A 21685-nucleotide genomic window follows, 5' to 3' on the forward strand; every position below is an offset into this window, starting at 1 on the left:
TCACACTTAAGTAATGGGACGGGACACTTAAGGTGGTGGACACAGACTAAAGTCTAACAGACTCCTAGTTCACAATATATTTGTAACAGAATGCATTCAGCTGTGAACCAAAGGGGAGTGGTCTGTGCTCATCTTGATCAGCTGATTAAGGCTATGTGCACACAATGTGGATTTAATGCGTTTGTGCGGCGAATTTTCGCCGTGAAAATGCATTAAAATCGCTTGTAATAGGTCTGCCATGTATTGCAATGCAAATCTGCATGTTCTGTGCACATCATGCGGAGATTTCCACTGCCGATTCGCATTGCGGTAAAAAACGCAGCAAGACCAATTATAGTGCGATTCCGCTGTGAAATCGCTGCCATTGACTTGCATTGGACCGCATAAGTCATACATGTAGTCATGCGGATCTTATGCAATTTAATGCGTGGATGGTACCTGGGTCTGGAGAAGAGGAGTCTCTCATCTGACCCAGGTACCATCGTACCTACAAGTTAAAAAATAATTATAAAGTTAAAAATAAAAAAAATAATCATACTCACCTCTCTGGTGCCCCCGTTGTCCTCCCGGTCTCCACCCGGCGACGATGCGCTCTCCTTGGCTCCCAGCGGTGATCTCCACTGTCGTCATTTAGTCAGCTGATGGTCACGCCACTGCTGACGCCAGCGGTCAGGTGATGGTCGCGTGACCATCAGCTGACTAAATGACGTCACCGAAGGTCCTTGCAGATCACCGTTGGGAGCCAAGGAGAGCGCATCGTCGCCGGGAAGACACCGGGAGTACACCGGGGGCCGGCAGAAGGTGAGTATGAATATTTTTTACTTTGTAATTCCTTTTGTTAAACTATTTTATGGTCACACAATATAAATCCATGGCAGTTGCGTGGATTTATAGTGTGTGACCAACTTGTCAAGTCCTTTTCCAAGTGATGCTCAAAATCGCTTGGAAAAGTGCTTGAAAATATGCATTCTTAAAACACAAGTAAAAAAGCTAAAATGCTTCTCCCTGGCAGAAAAAAAACACATGTCAATTCCGCATGCGTTTTTTCTGCCAGGGAGAGGAAAAAACGCATGCGGACTTTGGCGAGAATTTCCGCATCGTGTGCACATAGCCTAAGGCTGAAACAGATGCTGGATAGTCAAAGGCTAAGTAAACAAGGTCATAAATGAAAGTGGGGGGTAGCTTGTGTTACATGAAAAACATACCATTAGTATATAGGGGCAGAGGGGTAGAGAGAAATCTGCATGGAAATCAGGATGGGAAAGCTGAGTCACGTACCATTAGTACATAGGGGTAGAGAGAAATCAGCATGGAAATAAGGATGGGAAAGCTGAGTCACGTACCATTAGTATATAGGGGTAGAAAGGTAGAGAGAAATCTGCATGGAAATCAGGATGGAAAAGCTGCTACACACTGTGCTTACTAATAACACTGCCACACAGTGTCCCGTAATAACACTGCCACACACTGCGCCCTCTAATAATAACATTGCTATACACTGTGCTCTCTAATAATAACACTGCCACACACTGTGCTCTCTAATAACACTGCCAAACACTCTGCGCCCTCTAATATTAACACTGCCACAGACTCTGCCCCCTAATAACACTGCCACACTCCGTGCCCCCTAATAATAATACTGCCACACACTGTGCCCCCCAATAACACTGTCACACACTGTGTCCCCCAATAACACTGTCACACACTGTGTCCCGTAATAATAACACTGCTACACACTGTGCTCTCTAATAATAACTCTGCCACAGACTCTGTCCCCTAATAACACTGCTACACAATGTGCCCTTAAATAATAACACTGCCACACACTGTACCCCCTAATAATAACACTGCTACACACTGTGCTCTCTAATAATAACACTGCCACATACTGTGCCCTTAATAACACTGCCACACTGTGCCCTCTAATAATAACACTGCCACACACTGTGTCCCCTAATAATAACACTTCTACACACTGTGCTCTCTAATAACACTGCCACACATTGTGCCCCCTAATAACACTGCTGCTCACAGTGCATTCTAATATTAACACTGCTACAGACTCTGCCCCTAATATCACTGCCACACTCTGTGCCCCCTAATAATAATACTGCCACACACTCTGCCCCTAATAATAATACCTCCACATACTGTACCCCCTAATAACACTGCCACAGACTCTGCCCCCTAATAACTCTGCCACACTCTGTGCCCCTAATAATAATACTGGCACATACTCTGCCCCTAATAATAATACTACCACATACTGTGCCCCCTAATAACACTGCCACACACTGTGCCCTCTAATAATAACACAGCCACACACTGTGCCCTCTAATAATAACACAGTCACACACTGTGCTCCCTAATAATAACACTGCTACACACTGTGCTCCCGAATGATAACACTGCTACACACTGTGCTCTCTTAATAACACTGCCACACACTGTGCCCTCTAATAATAACACTGCTACACACTGTGCTCCCTAATGATAACACAGCCACACACTGTGCTCCCTAATAATAACACTGCTACACACTGTGCTCTCTAATAACACTGCCATACACTGTGCCCTCTAATAATAACACTGCCACAGACTCTGTCCTCTAATAATAATACTGCCACACTCTGTGTCCCCTAATAATTATAGTGCCACACACTTTGCTCCTAATAATAATACTGCCACACACTATGTGCCCCCTAATAATAATACTGACACACACTGTGCCAACCTGAAGATAATAATGTGAACATCACCACTATAATGAACATCAAACTACACTGAGTTCCCTGAAAATAATAGACCCATGTACATTGCTCTTCTAAATTACAGTACAATACACACTGTATGCCCTTAATGATTTTTTTGCAGTGCCCTCTAAGTGATTTATAATGTAAACTGTGCCCTAAAAAATAAATGATATTATGCAATACATTAACCCAAAATAAATAATATCAATTGTCCCCTCAGAATAAGTTACAATATACATTGTGCTTCAGGATAATAAATACAGTATGCCCCCAGAATAAATTATAATATACCCTCATAATACATTATATGATATTGTGCCCCAGAATAAATTATAACATACTATACCCCTAGAATAAACTATTATACAACGTGTCCCTATAATTTAATTATAACACACTGTGCCCCCAAAATAAAAGAGCTTGCTTATTCAATCCTAACTTTGTGGATACAATTGATGTCAGGGTGGATAAGTCTGCAGTTTTTACTCCTCTGATCCCTGAACCAGCTGCTATTTTAAAGAGAAGCTATCAGGTTCGATAAAGCTATTAACCTGTGGATATAGAGTTAATCTGCAGGTTAATAGCGTAATGAAGGTCCCGGCCGCTGTACTGAAAATGCGGCACCTGGGAGAAAATGAACTTTGTTTCTCCCGTGAGCCGCTGGCTTTCAGTCATAGAGGCGTGTCCAGAGCAATTACAGTCAGCGCCCCGGCACTGACTGACAGCCGGCTCTACAATCCTGTGTCATTCTGAAGGAAGATCGTATTGATAGTGATCAACAACGACCTAACAATTTAAAGTTGTTTCTACCTTCGTCACAGCATTAAAATAGTCATAATTCACATGATATTACTGATTGAAGCATTCACTAAAGGTGACCCTGACAAAAATGATATTTTAGAAATTATGAATCAACTACATATAATATTAATACATAAATAATATCCGTAATAGGAAAGCAACTATTTCTGTGGTAGATATATTGATTGTTGTTTTCTAGGTGTATTATTGGGCTTGTTATGGCTCTTCTCTTGCCATCACCAGTTCTTACTTTATGACTGTGTTATTCTCTTCTACTTCTTCTTTCTGTTGTCCTTTTTTATTGCCTAACTTTATACTGCAGTAGTAGATGAGCGTAAATTCAGCACGTTAGATCATATCCACATGAATTAAACACAACAGAATTAGATTGTGTAGATACCTAATTCTCAAGGCAGCAAGCCTATAATAGAAACAATATGAGTCCCGAACTATTTGGCAATGACTGATTAGTTCAGATCATTTCTATATTGAGCCAGACATGCCACAGCAGCAATTAAAGGTGAGAAACACTTTCAATGAACTTGCTGTTAATTAGAGGAGATTGTATTTAAGAGCATGTAGCACTTTGATTTCGAGTCATTATTACTAATGAGTTAGTAGCTAGATGTTTGCAGGCATTAAGGAGTCTGAAAAGGGTTAATAAAAAGTGAAAATACACCTCAAAATGACCCCTGCATCAGAAGCTGAAAAAATGTGGCCTTTAAACTCTTCCCTTCTGCAAATAAGACCCTGGTCTACAATTGCAATGGGCCCAGTGGCCCCGCTGACAAATGAGAGGACAGCAAATTGAAATGTAATATCATCAGTTTGTTTTGGGGGTCATATTTTTTCATTTGGGGTCCTGGAGCTTCAACTTTTTATTTTAAGAAGAAAGTCAATGTCTCAGTGGTATTCCGGACCATGCGGCCCCACCCACAGTGCTCTAAATGTCTCATTTGCATATGAGCATAATGTTTTCTCCAAAACTATCCATCCAATTTTTGTACTAAACTAAAAGTATGGTATTACCGAGTTTATGTTGATCATTTTTCTTTCCTTTTTTTGAGCACATTAAATTAGTAAAGCTCCTTCCCTTCTACTGTGGCAGCAGTAGCATGTAAATACTAATATATATAGTCTAGGGGCTAGGTAGTCATCAGGCCAAATTTTTCAAAACTGAGATGTGTAACTTTATGCCTCAATACCTCTGGAATGTTTCACCATGTCCCCGTGGTTTTTTTTTCCTGACACATTATACTTTATATCAACAGTACATTTAGACCGATATGTTTTACCTTTATTTATAAAAATATTAGAAGTGTTACAAAATTTCAAAAAATTAGCAATTTTCAAACTTTGAATGATTATCCCTGTAATTCAGATAATCATACCAGAAAACAATAGTCAATAAATAACATTTCCCTCATGTCTACTTTACATCAGCACCATCTGTAAAATGTTCTTTTATTTTGTTAGGATGCTAGAAGGTTTATAAAATGTAGAAGCAATTTTTCATTCTTTCAAGGAAATTTACCAAACTTATTTTTTTAGGGACCTATTCAGTTTGAAGTGACTTTGGGGGACTTATATATTGGAAAACTTCTAAAAGTGATATCATCTTAAAAACAGCACCCCTCGTCATATTAAAAACTGCTGTCAGATAGTTTATTAACCCTTCAGGTGCTTTTCAGGAATTAATGCAAAATGGCATGACAGGAAAGAAACATTTTATTTTTACCACCAAAATGTTGCTAACTTCTGGACAGGCCACTATAGATCGCAGACTCTGAGGCCATTATTTGGCTATGAACTGCCGTGTCAACCATCAGGACCACATAATCATGATCTCAGAGTGCCAAAGGGTTTAAACAGTAAGCCCCCACACTCTGTTAACCATCTAGACAGCCGCATCTAAGGGTTTAAATGGCCATGGTCGGTGCCAACATCGATCACGACTGATGCAGCAGGGTGTCAGCTATAGTGTACAGCTGACTGCTGCTGCGTTTTCATCCATCGGAGAGGCTATTCTCTTATATCACAGGCCATTAAAAAGACGTATTGGTGGTCACTGAGGGGTTATATATATGTACTGTACACACATACTGTATATATAGTTTTTCACTGTTGGCTCCATGTTACCTACAGGTGGGACCTTATTTGTCTGGCATTTGAAAACAGGATCTACTTTTTCTCTAGAAACAATGGGAACTGATGCCCTCAGGAGGCTAACTTTTAGCATGTGATCTCTTTCTATAGCTTAAAAGTATAAATAAAATTGATTTATGTCTTTATGACATTGTGATAAAGTGGTTTCCACAAAACCTGTTCCAATATGGTTCCTGGCGAGTGCGCATGCCTGGGATGCTATGACGCACGGAGCATTGCTGACGGCGCCTTTCTCTCTGAAACAGGTGGGTAAGTGACGTCTCAGGGGATTTCCTCTGACCCACCGCATCACAGGTAATGCCGGAAGCAATGCACACACTGTGGCATGCCTCATCACGCATGCGCCCATTACGTGATTGAAACCTCAAACAACTGTAGGATACCCTATTTAATGACAGCCTGAACACATAGTATACAACAGCCCCCCTCCTCCAGGAAGCCCACGCAAAACGCTCGTTGGGGCTGGTGACGCGCTACTCCATGTAATGCACACGCCCGGGCTGAGCGGCGTGTACGTGTGATTGTAGTGATTCCACTGGACCGTGCCGGAGAGTGAATGCCTGGAGGGGCGTAACTAGGTATTCACCCGATCCGACCAGGGTCGCACGACGGCATACGACGCCAGTGCACCAAGGAGGAACCGAGCAGAGGGACCAGGTGCTACTCCAGGACAGACCCCGGACACGGCTGTTGACCCACACAGGGGAATACAGGAACAGACTGGTAGGCTGGCACACAGACTGGTGGGTATAGGCAGGCACGACTGGTATGCAGGCAGGCGGGTATGCAGGCAGGGGGGTACAGGCAAGCACAGCTAGAGTGCAGACAGGGAGGCACTAGCAGGTAGGAACACAGGCGGGATAGGACCCAGTACACACTGGGACTCAGGAACAATACAGGCAGAGGGGTACAGGCAAGCACAGCTAGAGTGCAGACAGGGAGGCACTAGCAGGTAGGGACACTGGCGGGATAGGACCCAGTACACACTGGGACTCAGGAACAGAACCACAGATGTGGCGGACAAACACAGCAGAGTGAGGCCGCCCAGAGAGGTGAGCGAGAACAGGGCAGGACAAGGCCGCCTGGAGCGGTGAGCAAGAGTAGAGCAGGACAAGGCCGCCAGGAGCGGTGAACAAAGGGTCAGAGCTGAGCGAGACTGCCGGAGCAGTGAGCAAGAGTAAAGAAGGACGAGGCCGCCTGGAGCGGTGAGCAAGAGTAAAGCAGGACGAGGCCGCCTGGAGCGGTGAGCAAGAGTGGAGCAAGACTGCCGGAGCAGTGAGCAAAAGGATAAGAGCGGAGCGAGACTGCCGGAGCAGCGAGCAAAAGGGTCCGAGCGGAGCAAGGCTGCCGGAGCAGCGAGCAAAGGAGTCAGAGCAGGCTAGAACCGCCGGAGCGGTGAGCAAAGGAGTCAGAGCAGGCTAGAACCGCCGGAGCGGTGAGCAAAGGAGTCAGAGCAGGCTAGAACCGCCGGAGCGGTGAGCAAAGGAGTCAGAGCAGGCTAGAACCGCCGGAGCGGTGAGCAAAGGAGTCAGAGCAGGCTAGAACCGCCGGAGCGGTGAGCAAAGGAGTCAGAGCAGGCTAGAACCGCCGGAGCGGTGAGCAAAGGAGTCAGAGCAGGCTAGAACCGCCGGAGCGGTAAACAAAGGAGTAGGAGCAGGCTAGAACTGCCGGAGCGGTAAGCAAGGCAGAGCAGGGGGGACAGGGCTCTGTTCACACGGAACAGACAGGAAGAGAAAGGCAGAGCCAGATACCCACAGGATACTTGCAGTGAAGTAGCGAGTGGACCACAAACTCACAAACGGGAGTACAGAGACAACAAGCAGGAGTTAGGTACGAGTTCAGACTCTGCAGAAAAAGGAAGGGAACGGACATAGAGGCAAAACAGGTAAAGGATAGGAAAGAGTTCAGACTGGAACTGAGTGTACGGAGGAGACCGACACTGCAGCGGGATACAGGAGCGGGTCTGGGAATACGGCCCCCAGAGAGGCGGGACGAACAGGCAAGGAGCGTGTTCAGACAGGACAGACAAGATACAGGAACAGGTCTAGGTAATCGGCCCCTAGAAGGCAGGAGGAACAGGCTAGGAGCGAGTTCAGACAGGCCTGGAAATACAGCCTCCAGGATAGGCAGACAAGAGAACACAGAAAGGACTCAGTTCAGACACGGGAACTGATACCGCAAGGCAGGAGACATAGACAGGACTCAGTTCAGACACGGGAACTGATACCGCAAGGCAGGAGACATAGACAGGACTCAGTTCAGACACGGGAACTGATACCGCAAGGCAGGAGACATAGACAGGACTCAGCTCAGACACGGGAACTGATACCGCAAGGCAGGAGACATAGACAGGACTCAGTTCAGACACGGGAACTGATACCGCAAAGCAGGAGAAATAGACAGGACTCAGTTCAGACACGGGAACTGATACCGCAAATCAGGAGACAAAGAACGGGACCTGGCACCTTCAGAGTGCAAGCACACACTGAATGAAACACTATGCTCAGGCAGGGATAGATGGGAGCAACTGAGCTATATACCAGGTGACAGACAGCAATAGGCTGAGGACGCACAAGGGGTGTGACCCACAGCAGGTACAAAAAGCAGGAAGTGATCGGGCGCCGCCCTTAAGCAGCAGAAACAGACACAAACAGACAGCATGGAGGGAAGCCAGAGAGACATTCTGGACTGGAGATCAAGTGCGCGCTCTTGCACAGTGGGAGATGGACCACCATGCAAGAACGCCGCCAGGTATGTTACACTCCATGTGGGAAATATAGGTAAGAGATGAGCCTGGAGTTGATTTTTATCTCCACTTCATGTATCCGGTTTATAACATAGGGGTTTTGTCACTATACTAACCAGGTATATGCCATTACAACTCACATGTGTTAATCTTGTACTTTGACATGGTATATACTTATTGGCCTTTTTGGTGACATATGAGATAGGATATATGGTGGTGGTGATATACCTCTTTGGGGTTGGCACTTGCCCATGATTTTAGGTTGTTATCCTGGCTCATTTTCTTCCCACCCTGGATACATTACGGAGTGGTATGTCTTTTAGCACCGGAATGTGATCTCTGACTTTTGTCTATTTTAATGTATGCCTATTGTATATTCTTAATAAATTTTGTTACATTTGATAATGGACTGTTTACGCCGTATTTTTGGGATAATGTAAAACTTGCCATAGAGTAGGAAAGGTTATAAATTAAGAAAATATTAATCTTCTGTTGACTGCCTGCCCAATGCCGTGGTCTTCATAGTCTCCACATAGTCTCTGTAGGATAATATCCAGAGTATCATTCACCTGACCGCTGCAGTCAATCATGGCATTATCTGTTACATTTCGATAATTGACACTTTTCTGCTGAAGCTGGTGATTGGCAACAGTGGTCATGTAACTGATAATAAGATAATATTACTGCAGAACCATCGGTGACCACTGATACGACAGGGACATTAACAAGTATGTAACGGTTGTATCTTTATTTTATAATCTTCCCTATGGTAGGACACATTTTGCAAAATCCCAGGAAACCCATTTAAATTACTTATTTTCAAAAAGCCTTGATTTCAGATGGTTTTTACTTTTTAAAGTATTAACTTTTCAACAATTAATCTTTGGAAATCCTTCTCAGTCTGTAGTACAGCTGTTTGGGATAACCAAACTTCTTACAATAATTTGAATAAAAAAATGTCTTTTTTCTGAGCTTTATGTATGGTTTATATCATAACAGGTGGTTTCTTTGCTTTGAATAATTTGTCTTTTTTGTTCATTCTCCAGGCTGGAAGGAGGCAGAGAACACCTGCTACCCATCGACTATTACTTCCCACCACAGAAGACCTGCTTGATTTGTGGAGATGAAGCATCTGGATGCCACTATGGAGCCCTTACATGTGGCAGCTGCAAAGTCTTCTTCAAGAGGGCAGCTGAAGGTAGAAATATTCTGTGTTTGTTTATGTGCAAATTTACTACAGAGATATCAAATTGTATTTCACAAAAAACTAAGGAAATATTTGTTCCTTATATTCTTAGACATTATTTTGAAAAGCTTTTTCCAACCAGAGATGCCAAGCGAGCATCATACATAGTAAACCGCTTCATTCTCATGGTTCGCTGCCTCTTTTAACATAGTTGCACTTAATGATACAGTTTGGGTAGAAGTTGTATCGGACAGCACTGTTTAGGCTGCAACTTAGTTGTTTAACACTTTTTTACAGCGTATTATGCCATATCTATTGCAGCGAAAAACATTGTGGCCAGTTGTTGGCTGCAAGTCTTTAGGACAGTATTATCTATACATGACATAACTCACTACTGTGCATTTTTATAGCATTTTTTCACACTACTGAAGCTTTTTTGGTGCAACCCTATGTGGTTACTAATGGAGTGGTACTACTCTGCATAGTCAGTATATGAAGAGCACCATGGGACTCAAATGTGTTAGACACAAGTATAGGACACATTACAGATTTATAGTTTTGCTGCATTCCGCTATCATCATTGAGTCAGTCTGAAAAATAGTACTGATACAATGGGGTACCAACTACTACATTAGATCAGTTATGGACAATCTCAGTTAGGGATGTCTGAAGAAAAATACAAATTTATCCAAAGTCCGCAATAAAAAAAATAGAGAGTGCTTTCACATTGCATTTTGTTGCACTCTCGGGCATATGCGCCAACGGGGGTATAGACTATAATAGTGCCAACAGAGTGAACGTGCGTTCTGACGTTCATATTCAGGCGTATATGTCTACTGAAGGCGGACAACCAGACGCAGTCTACTACGCATATGCTCGAATCTTGTTTTGCTGGGGGTTTCAGACAAAGCCCCAACGGGACCAATGAACGAGTGAAAAAACGCAATATGAAAGTACCCTAACAAATTTACTTGAATATTTCGGTCTCGCTTGGTGCCACAGCCTTACCAGGATGGAAAGGATTCATGTCTTGTTCTTCAAGCAGCTGACTTCTGAGGCCAGGGATTGGTTAGGTAATTGATGAAAGGGACGCCATCCCACTGAAAATTATTGCATTTCGTTTAACCACTGAAGCTAGTCACTGGCTCCTGAGGTCATGGGACTGAAGAACTGGATGTGATTTCTTCCTGTTCTGGCGGAGACCATCGTTACAGCAACTCTAAGGTGATGGTGGATTGAACCAGTGAGTATAGGTACATTTGTTGTTGTATAACGTTCTATGACTTTGGCCCCATTTTAATTTAAAGTTGGACAACCCCTTTGACCATGAACAAATGTTTCAGCCAACCAATGACACTGTCAGGAAAGATGTCAGCAATGTTTGACATTTTCATCCAATATTAAAACAAAAAATATTTCATTTTTTGAAACACCGTCCTCAGAAGGATCTGTAAATCACGTGTAATTGAAAATCTATTGCAAGTTTAAATTACTGTAATTCGCAACATGGACTACAATGTGAATGGCTGTGTGAGTGACATGATCACTAAACAGGCTATCATTCATTAAGTGGTGGATCAACTATAAATGTACCATGTGTATGGTCAACTGTAGGTTTTATGAGCAGATATATTACTTAGTGGGCACACCTGGTGAGCTGGATCCTCTAATCTGTAGGTAAAGATGAGCAGAACAGACCATAGGCGATGAAGCAGCGAAGTGGCTCTTGTTGGATAGTATGTATATCAGTAAGGACCAGTACAGAAGAGCAGGCAGTATGGCTAACACACAAGCAGAGCAGGAAGCACCAGATGAAGCAGAGCTAGGTGTGAGGATATGCATGGAACCAGTAGATGTACAGATGCATCTCACAAAATTTGAATATCATCAAAAAGTTAATTTATTTCAGTTCTTCAATCCAAAAAGTGAAACTCATATATTATATAGAGTCATTACAAACAGAGTGATCTGTTTCAAGTGTTTATTTCTGTTAATGTTGATGATTATGGCTTACAGCCAATGAAAACACAAAAGTCATTATCTCAGTAAATTAACCCCTTAACCCCCGAGGGTGGTTTGCACGTTAATGACCAGGCCAATTTTTACAATTCTGACCACTGTCATTTTATGAGATAATTACTCTGGAACGCTTCAACGGATCCCCCTGATTCTGAGAATGTTTTTTCGTGACATATTGTACTTCATGATTGTGGTAAAATTTCTTCGATATCACTTGCATTTATTTGTGAAAAAAATGTAAATTTGGTGAAAATTTTGAAAATTTTGCAATTTTCAAACTTTGAATTTTTATGCCCTTAAATCAGAGAGATTTGTCACACAAAATAGTTAAGAAATAACATTTCCCACATGTCTACTTTACATCAGCACAATTTTGGAACCAAAATTTTTTTTTGTTAGGGAGCTAAAAGGGTTAAAAGGTGACCAGCGATTTCTCATTTTTCCAACAAAATTTACAAAACCATTTTTTTAGGTACCACATCACATTTGAAGTCACTTTAAGAGGTCTTTATGACAGAAAGTACCCAAAAGTGACACCATTCTAAAAACTGCACCCCTCAAGGTGCTCAAAACCACATTCAAGAACTTTATTAACCCTTCAGGTGCTTCACAGGAATTTTTGGAATGTGGAAGAGAAAAATGAACATTTAACTTTTTTCACAAAAATGTTACTTTAGACCCAATTTTTTTTATTTTCACAGGGGTAACAAGAAAAAATGGACCCCAAAATTTGTTGTGCAATTTCCCCTGGGCACGCAGATACCCCATATGTGGGGAAAAATCACTGTTTGGGCGCACGGCAGGGCTCGGAAGGGAAAGAGCGCCATTTGACTTTTTGATTGTAAAATTTGCTTGAATAATTAGCAGACGCCATGTTGCGTTTGGAGAGCCCCTGATGTGCCTAAACATTGGAGCTCCCCCACAAGTGACCCCATTTTGGAAACTAGACCCCCCAAGGCACCTATCTAGATGCATAGTGAGCACTTGGAACCCCCAGGTGCTTCACAAATTGATTCGTAAAAATGAAAAAGTGTTTTTTTTTTCACTTTTTCATTTTTACGAATCAATTTTTGAAGCACCTGGGGGTTCCAAGTGCTCACTATGCATCTACATAGGTGCCTTGGGGGGGTCTACTTTCCAAAATGGGGTCACTTGTGGGGGAGCTCTAATGTTTGGGCACACAGGGACTCTCCAAATGCAACATGGTGTCCGCTAACATTAAATGGAAAATCGTCTCAAATTGTTAGCAGACACCATGTTGCGTTTGGAGAGCCCCTGTGTGCCCAAACATTGGAGCTCTCCCACAAGTGACCCCATTTTGGAAACTAGACCCCCCAAGGCACCTATCTAGATGCATAGTGAGCACTTGGAACCCCCAGGTGCTTCACAAATTGATTCGTAAAAATGAAAAAGTGGAAAAAAAAACACTTTTTCATTTTTACGAATCAATTTGTGAAGCACCTGGGGGTTCCAAGTGCTCACTATGCATCTAGATAGGTGCCTTGGGGGGTCTAGTTTCCAAAATGGGGTCACTTGTGGGGGAGCTCCAATGTTTGGGCACACAGGGACTCTCCAAATGCAACATGGTGTCCGCTAACAAATTGAACGGCTCAGGCACCAGGGGTGATAATCTCGAGGTGCAGGCTATTATGGGGTTCGTGGAAAAAAATGTTGCCTAGTACACTGGAGGGGTCATGGATCTGAGGATTGATCCTGGGAACTGGTGGACCACATTCATGCTCCCCTGCTGGTTGAGGAATATGAGTGTCAATTAGAGAGGGATGTTAGAAGGGGGATAATGTTAGGTGTCAGGTGTTTGCTGGATCCGAAATGGGTTGAGAACCATCAGTGGATTCTGTGGTCTCCCATTCCAGTCCAGCCAGGGCTGATGCTACTCAGCATCATCATCAGTCCCAACGCCTAGCTGGTGCACGAGATGTACAGGTTGTCTCTTGGGTCTTTGTTTCTAGCAACATGAAGCGTAGGTTGCGGAGGGAAGCAGGGCTGCTACAGCCTAAGTCCAGGATTCACTGCACTGAGCATGCCCGTGACATGGCGGACCGTGATTGGTGGTTTGGGAGTCAGCTGATCCGGTGACCTGGCACCGCCTGATTGGTTGCTTGTGACGTCACCAATAATGCAAGGGTGGGCAGGGCTTAATCTTTAAATAGCCCGCCCACAAACATGGCGGCGCGCTCTGATCATTGAGCTATGATGGTGTTATTGTGTGGATGCTTGGTCGTTTGGGCTCCACGTGTGCTTTAGCTTCTGTCAGGCCGGTTTAGCGGAGGATAGGCAGCCTTAGATGGAGGGAGGCAGGTAGCTTCATCTGAGAGTCTGGCTCCGACAAAGGGGTCGCCATACACACCGAGCAGTCTGCAGACGCCATATTCCCGGCACCGCCTGTAAGTCACGTGGAGAGATACTCCTCAGTCCGGTAGCACGCCGGCTGGGAGTACGTATACGCCGGCGTGAATCACACACGCATCCTAGCGCCTGCTGCTTAGTCCCTGTGCCGTAAACAGGGCTACAGATACATTATTTGTCGCACATCTCTCGTGCAGTTAACGGAGATAGTGCGAATCCCTATTCCCGTTCCGGTGTGCAGTAACACGGAAGTGATTGTTATTTCAGTTGGTTGTTTTACCTTCTTACCCGGAAGGTGTTTGGCCGCAGTCCTCCAGGCTGCATCGCGGACCCCGGGTTTGGTTGCTTTCCATTATTTAATAAAGTTGTTTGCAACCGTCCCCTTAATATATATAGACAAGCTGGAAACCAGCTGGCTGTGATGTGTTACCTTGATTACAATGGTTGAAGCGTAAACAGCGATGAAAACAACTGGTAATCTGGAAAAGTGATTAGTAGAGATAGATGTGGACTATACTTGGGTAACCTGGGCTGAGCTTGGAAATAAACACTGGTAGATGAATGGAAGTCAGAAGTAGCAGGAGATAATTAGGCATCTGGCTGGAGCTTGAGGTAAGTGAATGATATCGCCAATCCTGACAAGCACATAGTTGCTGAGAGCAATGCTATCTCAATACTCAGACAGCACATGGATGCGTGAGCTGGCCATCAGGTATCAGGTGCATGGACTGCCACAAAAGAAGACGGCCATAGGGAAAGGAAACCAGACCTGATGCCTGAGCAACAGGTAACAGCACAATATTGGTTTGGATGCAATGTTTTTCTCCTTTGAGATGTTTTCAGTGGCGAGTAGCTCCATATTCCATTGCACAAGTTTATAAAAGGCCTTAGAATTGGAAGTAAAGCTGGATTGTATGTTAGGGGTCATGCTGCACCCTACACTGCTCATCCCATTTTAAACAATTGTTCTTTGCACAGTTCATGGAGCATACTCTTTCGTTGTTCACAAGATGTTGGCACTGCCTGCTGTTTGCAGACATGACCAGGGTATAAACATCGGCCTCATTTAGTATCCAGCTGCTTTGCACATGATGCACTCATGAGATGTTTTCTGAAGAAAAGGAAAAAGTGACTGTTACATAATAGGGATAGGGGTTGATTGCTCTTGTCCCTCTAAATATAGAGTGATTTGGTTCCACCATATTTTAAGTACAGGAACAAAGCAGCGTGATGTTCCGTGCACTCCTAAACTTGGTCTCATAGATGGACGACCCTCAATTTCGGTGAAGATGCTTTTCCAATATAAAAAAAAATCCATCTTACAATCTAAATATGACAAGTGATGTTTAAAATATGAACCCAACTCTAGCAGTTGTAAACCAAAACTTTTCTTTGATGATTGCCCAATGTTCGAGTAATTTGAAACCACCATTTTACTAGTGATTTACAGGTTAACACTGAGGTCCATCAGCAATGTGGTCATGAGTGGAGCTCTAACTTCTCCAGGAGTATGTTTTTATCATGCTTTCACATTTCTTCCAGTTAATATAATTATTGTCCCTAATGCATTTGTATATCTGTTTGAGGTAGAAACTTTAGATTGTGGGCTCCAAAACACATTGTGTCTACATTTATGTGCTCATCTTGTTACTAATACGAGGTGTCTGGACCTTCATCTATGTTGTTTCTCACATTAAAGCTAATCAGCAAAGTATGTCAAGCTACTTTAGTTAAATTTTGTGTTCAGACATTTAATTTACACGTTACGTTCCTCCCAATATCTTTTTTCTCAATGAAGGCCTTCTTTTTTGAAGCTTTGTTTCCCAACCTTGATGTCATGGTGTTGAGGTCTCCAAAACCAATAGCATTGTACTTACGTCTAGTTGGGTGCTGCTGACATTGTAATGGACATATTGATATTCATGCTATAGCTACTCCATTTTTGCAGCTTGCTCCTAAAATCATGTTATTATTACTATATACATTCTTTCATTCTTTTATCCTGCTTCACATGCAATTTTCTCACAAGAACTTTTTCTCTCAAGAACATTCTATGAGACACCCTGCTCCTGTGTTATCTAATTAGTCTGAGCCGGGATGTGTAACCTTGTAACTTTCCATCATGCACCAAACTAACGATAATATGACCATATGTGTGTTTCCCTAATAATTGTACTAACATTGGTTCAAGCCTGTAGTATGGCTGTAGGTGATTGGCTATTGATATACTCAAAACAATATATAATGCTAAACGGGGTTAGAATCATAGAATCATAGAATGGTAGAGTTGGAAGGGACCTCCTGGGTCATCTGGTCCAACCCCCTGCTCAAAGCAGGATTCACTAGATCATCTCAGACAGATGTCTGTCCAGCCTCTGTTTGAAGACGTCCATTGAAGGGGAACTCACCACCTCTCGTGGCAGCCTGTTCCACTCATTAATCACCCTAACTGTCAAAAAGTTTTTTCTAATATCTAATCTGTGTCTCCTCCCATTTAGTTTCATCCCATTGCTTCTAGTCTTTCCTTGTGCAAATGAGAATAAAGATGATCCTTCTACAATGTGACAGCCCTTGACATATTTGTAGACAGCTATTAAGTCTCCTCTCAGTCTTCTTTTTTGCAAGCTAAACATTCCCAAATCCTGCAACCGTTCCTCATAGGACATGGTTTGCAGACCAGTCACCATTCTGGTCGCTCTTCTCTGAACTTGCTCCAGTTTGTCTATGTCTTTTTTAAAATGTGGTGCCCAAAACTGTACACAGTATTCCAGATGAGGTCTGACCAAAGAGGAGTAAAGACCGATAATGACTTCACGTGATCTAGACTGTATGCTTCTGTTAATACATCCCAGAATTGTATTTGCCTTTTTTGCTGCTGCATCACACTGTTGACTCATGTTCAGTCTATGATCTATTAGTATACCTAAGTCTTTTTCACATGTACTGTTGAAATGTATGGGAGGATTCTCGAATCCTCCCATACAGAGCTTTGTCTCCGTCTGCTTTCCTGATTGCAATTAACCTTGTAACATAATAATTTGACACGCATTTGGTCAGTCGTGAAGGGTCATTGCTGCCCTCCCTCAACAACATGAAGTCACTTTGTAGTCCTCCATTGCCCAACATACGCCTTACACTGGTCACTGGCAGTATTACATTGCTTTTCTCTACAAACCAATATTACTAGGGATACTTTCAAATTTAGTGAAATGCATCCAGACAAACTGATGTAAACTCTTCATGACCAGGAAGATACTGTCCCACCTCCGGCTTCTACACACTCTTTTAGTATGACGTGAACATGTTGGTTATGAGTAGCTCACCAAGTTGATGTCTGAAATGTTTTCCAGATCAATAAGTGACAACTTCAGGATATACTTAATACCTTAGGGATTTAGAATATTTCTGAGATGAACAGTATCAACAAAATAGTGTCAAAGACGACAAACAAGACCAAAATGTGTTACAGTAACAGCTCACTGAAAGCTCTCATCTGTCAAAATAATTTTCCATAATTGTGTGTAAATGAAAGCTCCGCTCTCTGCTTGGCTATACTACTCTAAATGTCAGTTTTTTGTTCATTAACATGCAAGGGAGTTTCTATGTTAAGGTTTCATTTCTAAAGCAGAGCAGGTTAGATTTATTAGTAAATTTGTAAGACACTCACGATTGCATTTAAGGTATATTTAATGTACAACAGACAGAAAATAAATCTACCAGATTTTGCAAAGTAAAATGATTTTGCTGTAGACAGTAATTTATTTCCCTCCTGTAAACTGAGCGTTGCTATTTACTGCGGTCAGAGAGAGCTTGGTGGCCAAATACCGTACTTTGGAATTGAAATAAATATTGTGCACACATTAATTGCTAGCAGCATTGATCCAGATATTACAAGACAAACTGTTGAAAAACACATTTCAGGCAGTTATAATATAAGGACACATATACACATGTGCAATTTTTAATGCAGTTTTTTTTTGTTGACAAAATTCAGAAGACTATATAAAAAGGGAGAAGCATCAGTTTTTCTTTTATATTTTTATATCAATTTTGTGTCATTCAAAATTAGTAGAAAAAAACCTGCATATGTGGACTCAGGGATAATATTGAGCAATAGCTGAACTATAACACATAAATGTGAACATTTTTATACTCACTAGGTAATTGCAAGATCTCCACCTAATCATTGATCTTCAGATCCAGATGGGATTCCAGAAAGGGTCTAGGTAAAATTAGGGCTGTGGAGACATAGTCGTGGAGTCGGAGTCTATTTTCATTTTGATGGAGTCGGTATAAAATGGACCAACTCTGACTCCTAAAATATATAATAAATTGGTACAGTAGTACAATGCAGTAAGTGCTGTAAATGTTTTCAGAAGAATTTGGGAAAGTTATAAAATGTCCTATAAATGTCTCTTCTGTTCCTGATCTAAGGATCTGGGCTTTTAGTTGAGATGAATTTGTGCTGCACTTTATGTACACGCTCAGTAGTGAGGCAGTGAGATGAATCTGTGCTGCACTTTATGTACATGCTCAGTAGTGAGGCAGTGAGATGAATCTGTGCTGCACTTTATGTACATGCTCAGTAGTGAGACCGTGAGATGAATCTGTGCTGCACTTTATGTACACGCTCAGTAGTGAGGCCGTGAGATGAATCTGTGCGGCACTTTATGTACATGCTCAGTAGTGAGGCCGTGAGATGAATCTGTGCTGCACTTTATGTACATGCTCAGTAGTGAGGTCGCGAGATGAATCTGTGCTGAACTTTATGTACACGCTCAGTAGTGAGGCAGTGAGATGAATCTGTGCTGCACTTTATGTACACGCTCAGTAGTGAGGCAGTGAGATGAATCTGTGCTGCACTTTATGTACACGCTCAGTAGTGAGGTCGCGAGATGAATCTGTGCTGCACTTTATGTACACGCTCAGTAGTGAGGCCGTGAGATGAATCTGTGCTGCACTTTACGTACACGCTCAGTAGTGAGGCAGTGAGATGAATCTGTGCGGCACTTTATGTACATGCTCAGTAGTGAGGCTGTGAGATGATTCTGTGCTGCACTTTATGTACATGCTCAGTAGTGAGGCAGTGAGATGAATCTGTGCTGCACTTTATGTACATGCTCAGTAGTGAGGCAGTGAGATGAATCTGTGCGGCACTTTATGTACATGCTCAGTAGTGAGGCTGTGAGATGAATCTGTGCTGCACTTTATGTACATGCTCAGTAGTGAGGCCGTGAGATGAATCTGTGCTGCACTTTATGTACATGCTCAGTAGTGAGACCGTGAGATGAATCTGTGCTGCACTTTATGTACACGCTCAGTAGTGAGGCCGTGAGATGAATCTGTGCGGCACTTTATGTACATGCTCAGTAGTGAGGCCGTGAGATGAATCTGTGCTGCACTTTATGTACATGCTCAGTAGTGAGGTCGCGAGATGAATCTGTGCTGAACTTTATGTACACGCTCAGTAGTGAGGCAGTGAGATGAATCTGTGCTGCACTTTATGTACACGCTCAGTAGTGAGGCAGTGAGATGAATCTGTGCTGCACTTTATGTACACGCTCAGTAGTGAGGTCGCGAGATGAATCTGTGCTGCACTTTATGTACACGCTCAGTAGTGAGGCCGTGAGATGAATCTGTGCTGCACTTTACGTACACGCTCAGTAGTGAGGCAGTGAGATGAATCTGTGCGGCACTTTATGTACATGCTCAGTAGTGAGGCTGTGAGATGATTCTGTGCTGCACTTTATGTACATGCTCAGTAGTGAGGCTGTGAGATGAATCTGTGCTGCACTTTATGTACATGCTCAGTAGTGAGGCCGTGAGATGAATCTGTGCTGCACTTTATGTACATGCTCAGTAGTGAGGCCATGAGATGAATCTGTGCTGCACTTTATGTACACGCTCAGTAGTGAGGCAGTGAGATGAATCTGTGCTGCACTTTATGTACACGCTCAGTAGTGAGGCCATGAGATGAATCTGTGCTGCACTTTATGTACATGCTCAGTAGTGAGGCAGTGAGATGATTCTGTGCTGCACTTTATGTACACGCTCAGTAGTGAGGCAGTGAGATGAATCTGTGCGGCACTTTATGTACACGCTCAGTAGTGAGGCCGTGAGATGAATCTGTGCTGCACTTTATGTACACGCTCAGTAGTGAGGCAGTGAGATGATTCTGTGCTGCACTTTATGTACATGCTCAGTAGTGAGGCCGTGAGATGAATCTGTGCTGCACTTTATGTACACGCTCAGTAGTGAGGCAGTGAGATGAATCTGTGCGGCACTTTATGTACATGCTCAGTAGTGAGGCAGTGAGATGAATCTGTGCGGCACTTTATGTACATGCTCAGTAGTGAGGCTGTGAGATGAATCTGTGCTGCACTTTATGTACATGCTCAGTAGTGAGGCCGTGAGATGAATCTGTGCTGCACTTTATGTACATGCTCAGTAGTGAGGCCGTGAGATGAATCTGTGCTGCACTTTATGTACATGCTCAGTAGTGAGGCCGTGAGATGAATCTGTGCTGCACTTTATGTACATGCTCAGTAGTGAGGCAGTGAGATGAATCTGTGCTGCACTTTATGTACACGCTCAGTAGTGAGGCAGTGAGATAAATCTGTGCTGCACTTTATGTACATGCTCAGTAGTGAGGCTGTGAGATGAATCTGTGCTGCACTTTATGTACATGCTCAGTAGTGAGGCCGTGAGATGAATCTGTGCTGCACTTTATGTACATGCTCAGTAGTGAGGCCGTGAGATGAATCTGTGCTGCACTTTATGTACATGCTCAGTAGTGAGGCCGTGAGATGAATCTGTGCTGCACTTTATGTACATGCTCAGTAGTGAGGCCGTGAGATGAATCTGTGCTGCACTTTATGTACATGCTCAGTAGTGAGGCAGTGAGATGAATCTGTGCTGCACTTTATGTACATGCTCAGTAGTGAGGCAGTGAGATGAATCTGTGCTGCACTTTATGTACACGCTCAGTAGTGAGGCAGTGAGATGAATCTATGCTGCACTTTATGTACACGCTCAGTAGTGAGGTCGTGAGATGAATCTGTGCTGCACTTTATGTACACGCTCAGTAGTGAGGCAGTGAGATGAATCTGTGCTGCACTTTATGTACACGCTCAGTAGTGAGGCCGTGACATGAATCTGTGTTGCACCTTATGTACACGCTCAGTAGTGAGGCTCCTCCTCCAGGGCTCTGGAGTTGGAGTCGGGAGTCAGGGAAAATTGAGGAGTCGGAGTCAGTGGTTTGGCTTACCAATGCCACAGCCCTGAGTAAAATACAGGAATGACCTCCTTCTGAAGGTATTTGATCACTTTTTGATTAATGAATCAATTCCAAAAGCAGATAATCACAATTTAGGTTCTTGAAATACTTAAAAATAGCCTCCCAATTATTCTTCAAGCAATGGTCTTTAAATGTAAGATTCCCCCCACTCCCTTGTAGCTTTCTCTAATACTGGTACTGATGGTACTACACATCACCAATAATTCTGAAATTGAAGGATTTTAATGCAGCAACAGAGAACACAGTATCATATTGATGACCTTTCTTTGCTATTAAGAAATGCGAGATCCTCATTGAAGCTTTCATGAATTATACTGTATGGGAGGTTCTCTGGTATTAAGGTCAACTGG

At 43.0% G+C, this 21685-nt stretch overlaps 1 protein-coding gene across 1 annotated transcript in view; it reads left to right on the top strand.

Moving 5' to 3' along the window:
• Positions 1–21685, top strand: part of AR (androgen receptor) — a 503957-nt gene that overhangs the window by 281006 nt on the left and 201266 nt on the right. Inside the window, exon 2 of the mRNA XM_073640913.1 lies at positions 9513–9664. Within this exon, the coding sequence (XP_073497014.1) occupies positions 9513–9664 (152 nt within the window). The remainder of the gene's footprint in view (positions 1–9512; positions 9665–21685) is intronic.

This window comes from Phyllobates terribilis, unplaced genomic scaffold (assembly GCF_046119375.1).
Source record: "Phyllobates terribilis strain yellow unplaced genomic scaffold, ASM4611937v1 Scaffold_7__3_contigs__length_470593459, whole genome shotgun sequence".
In the NCBI taxonomy this organism is placed as follows: Eukaryota; Metazoa; Chordata; class Amphibia; order Anura; family Dendrobatidae; genus Phyllobates; species Phyllobates terribilis.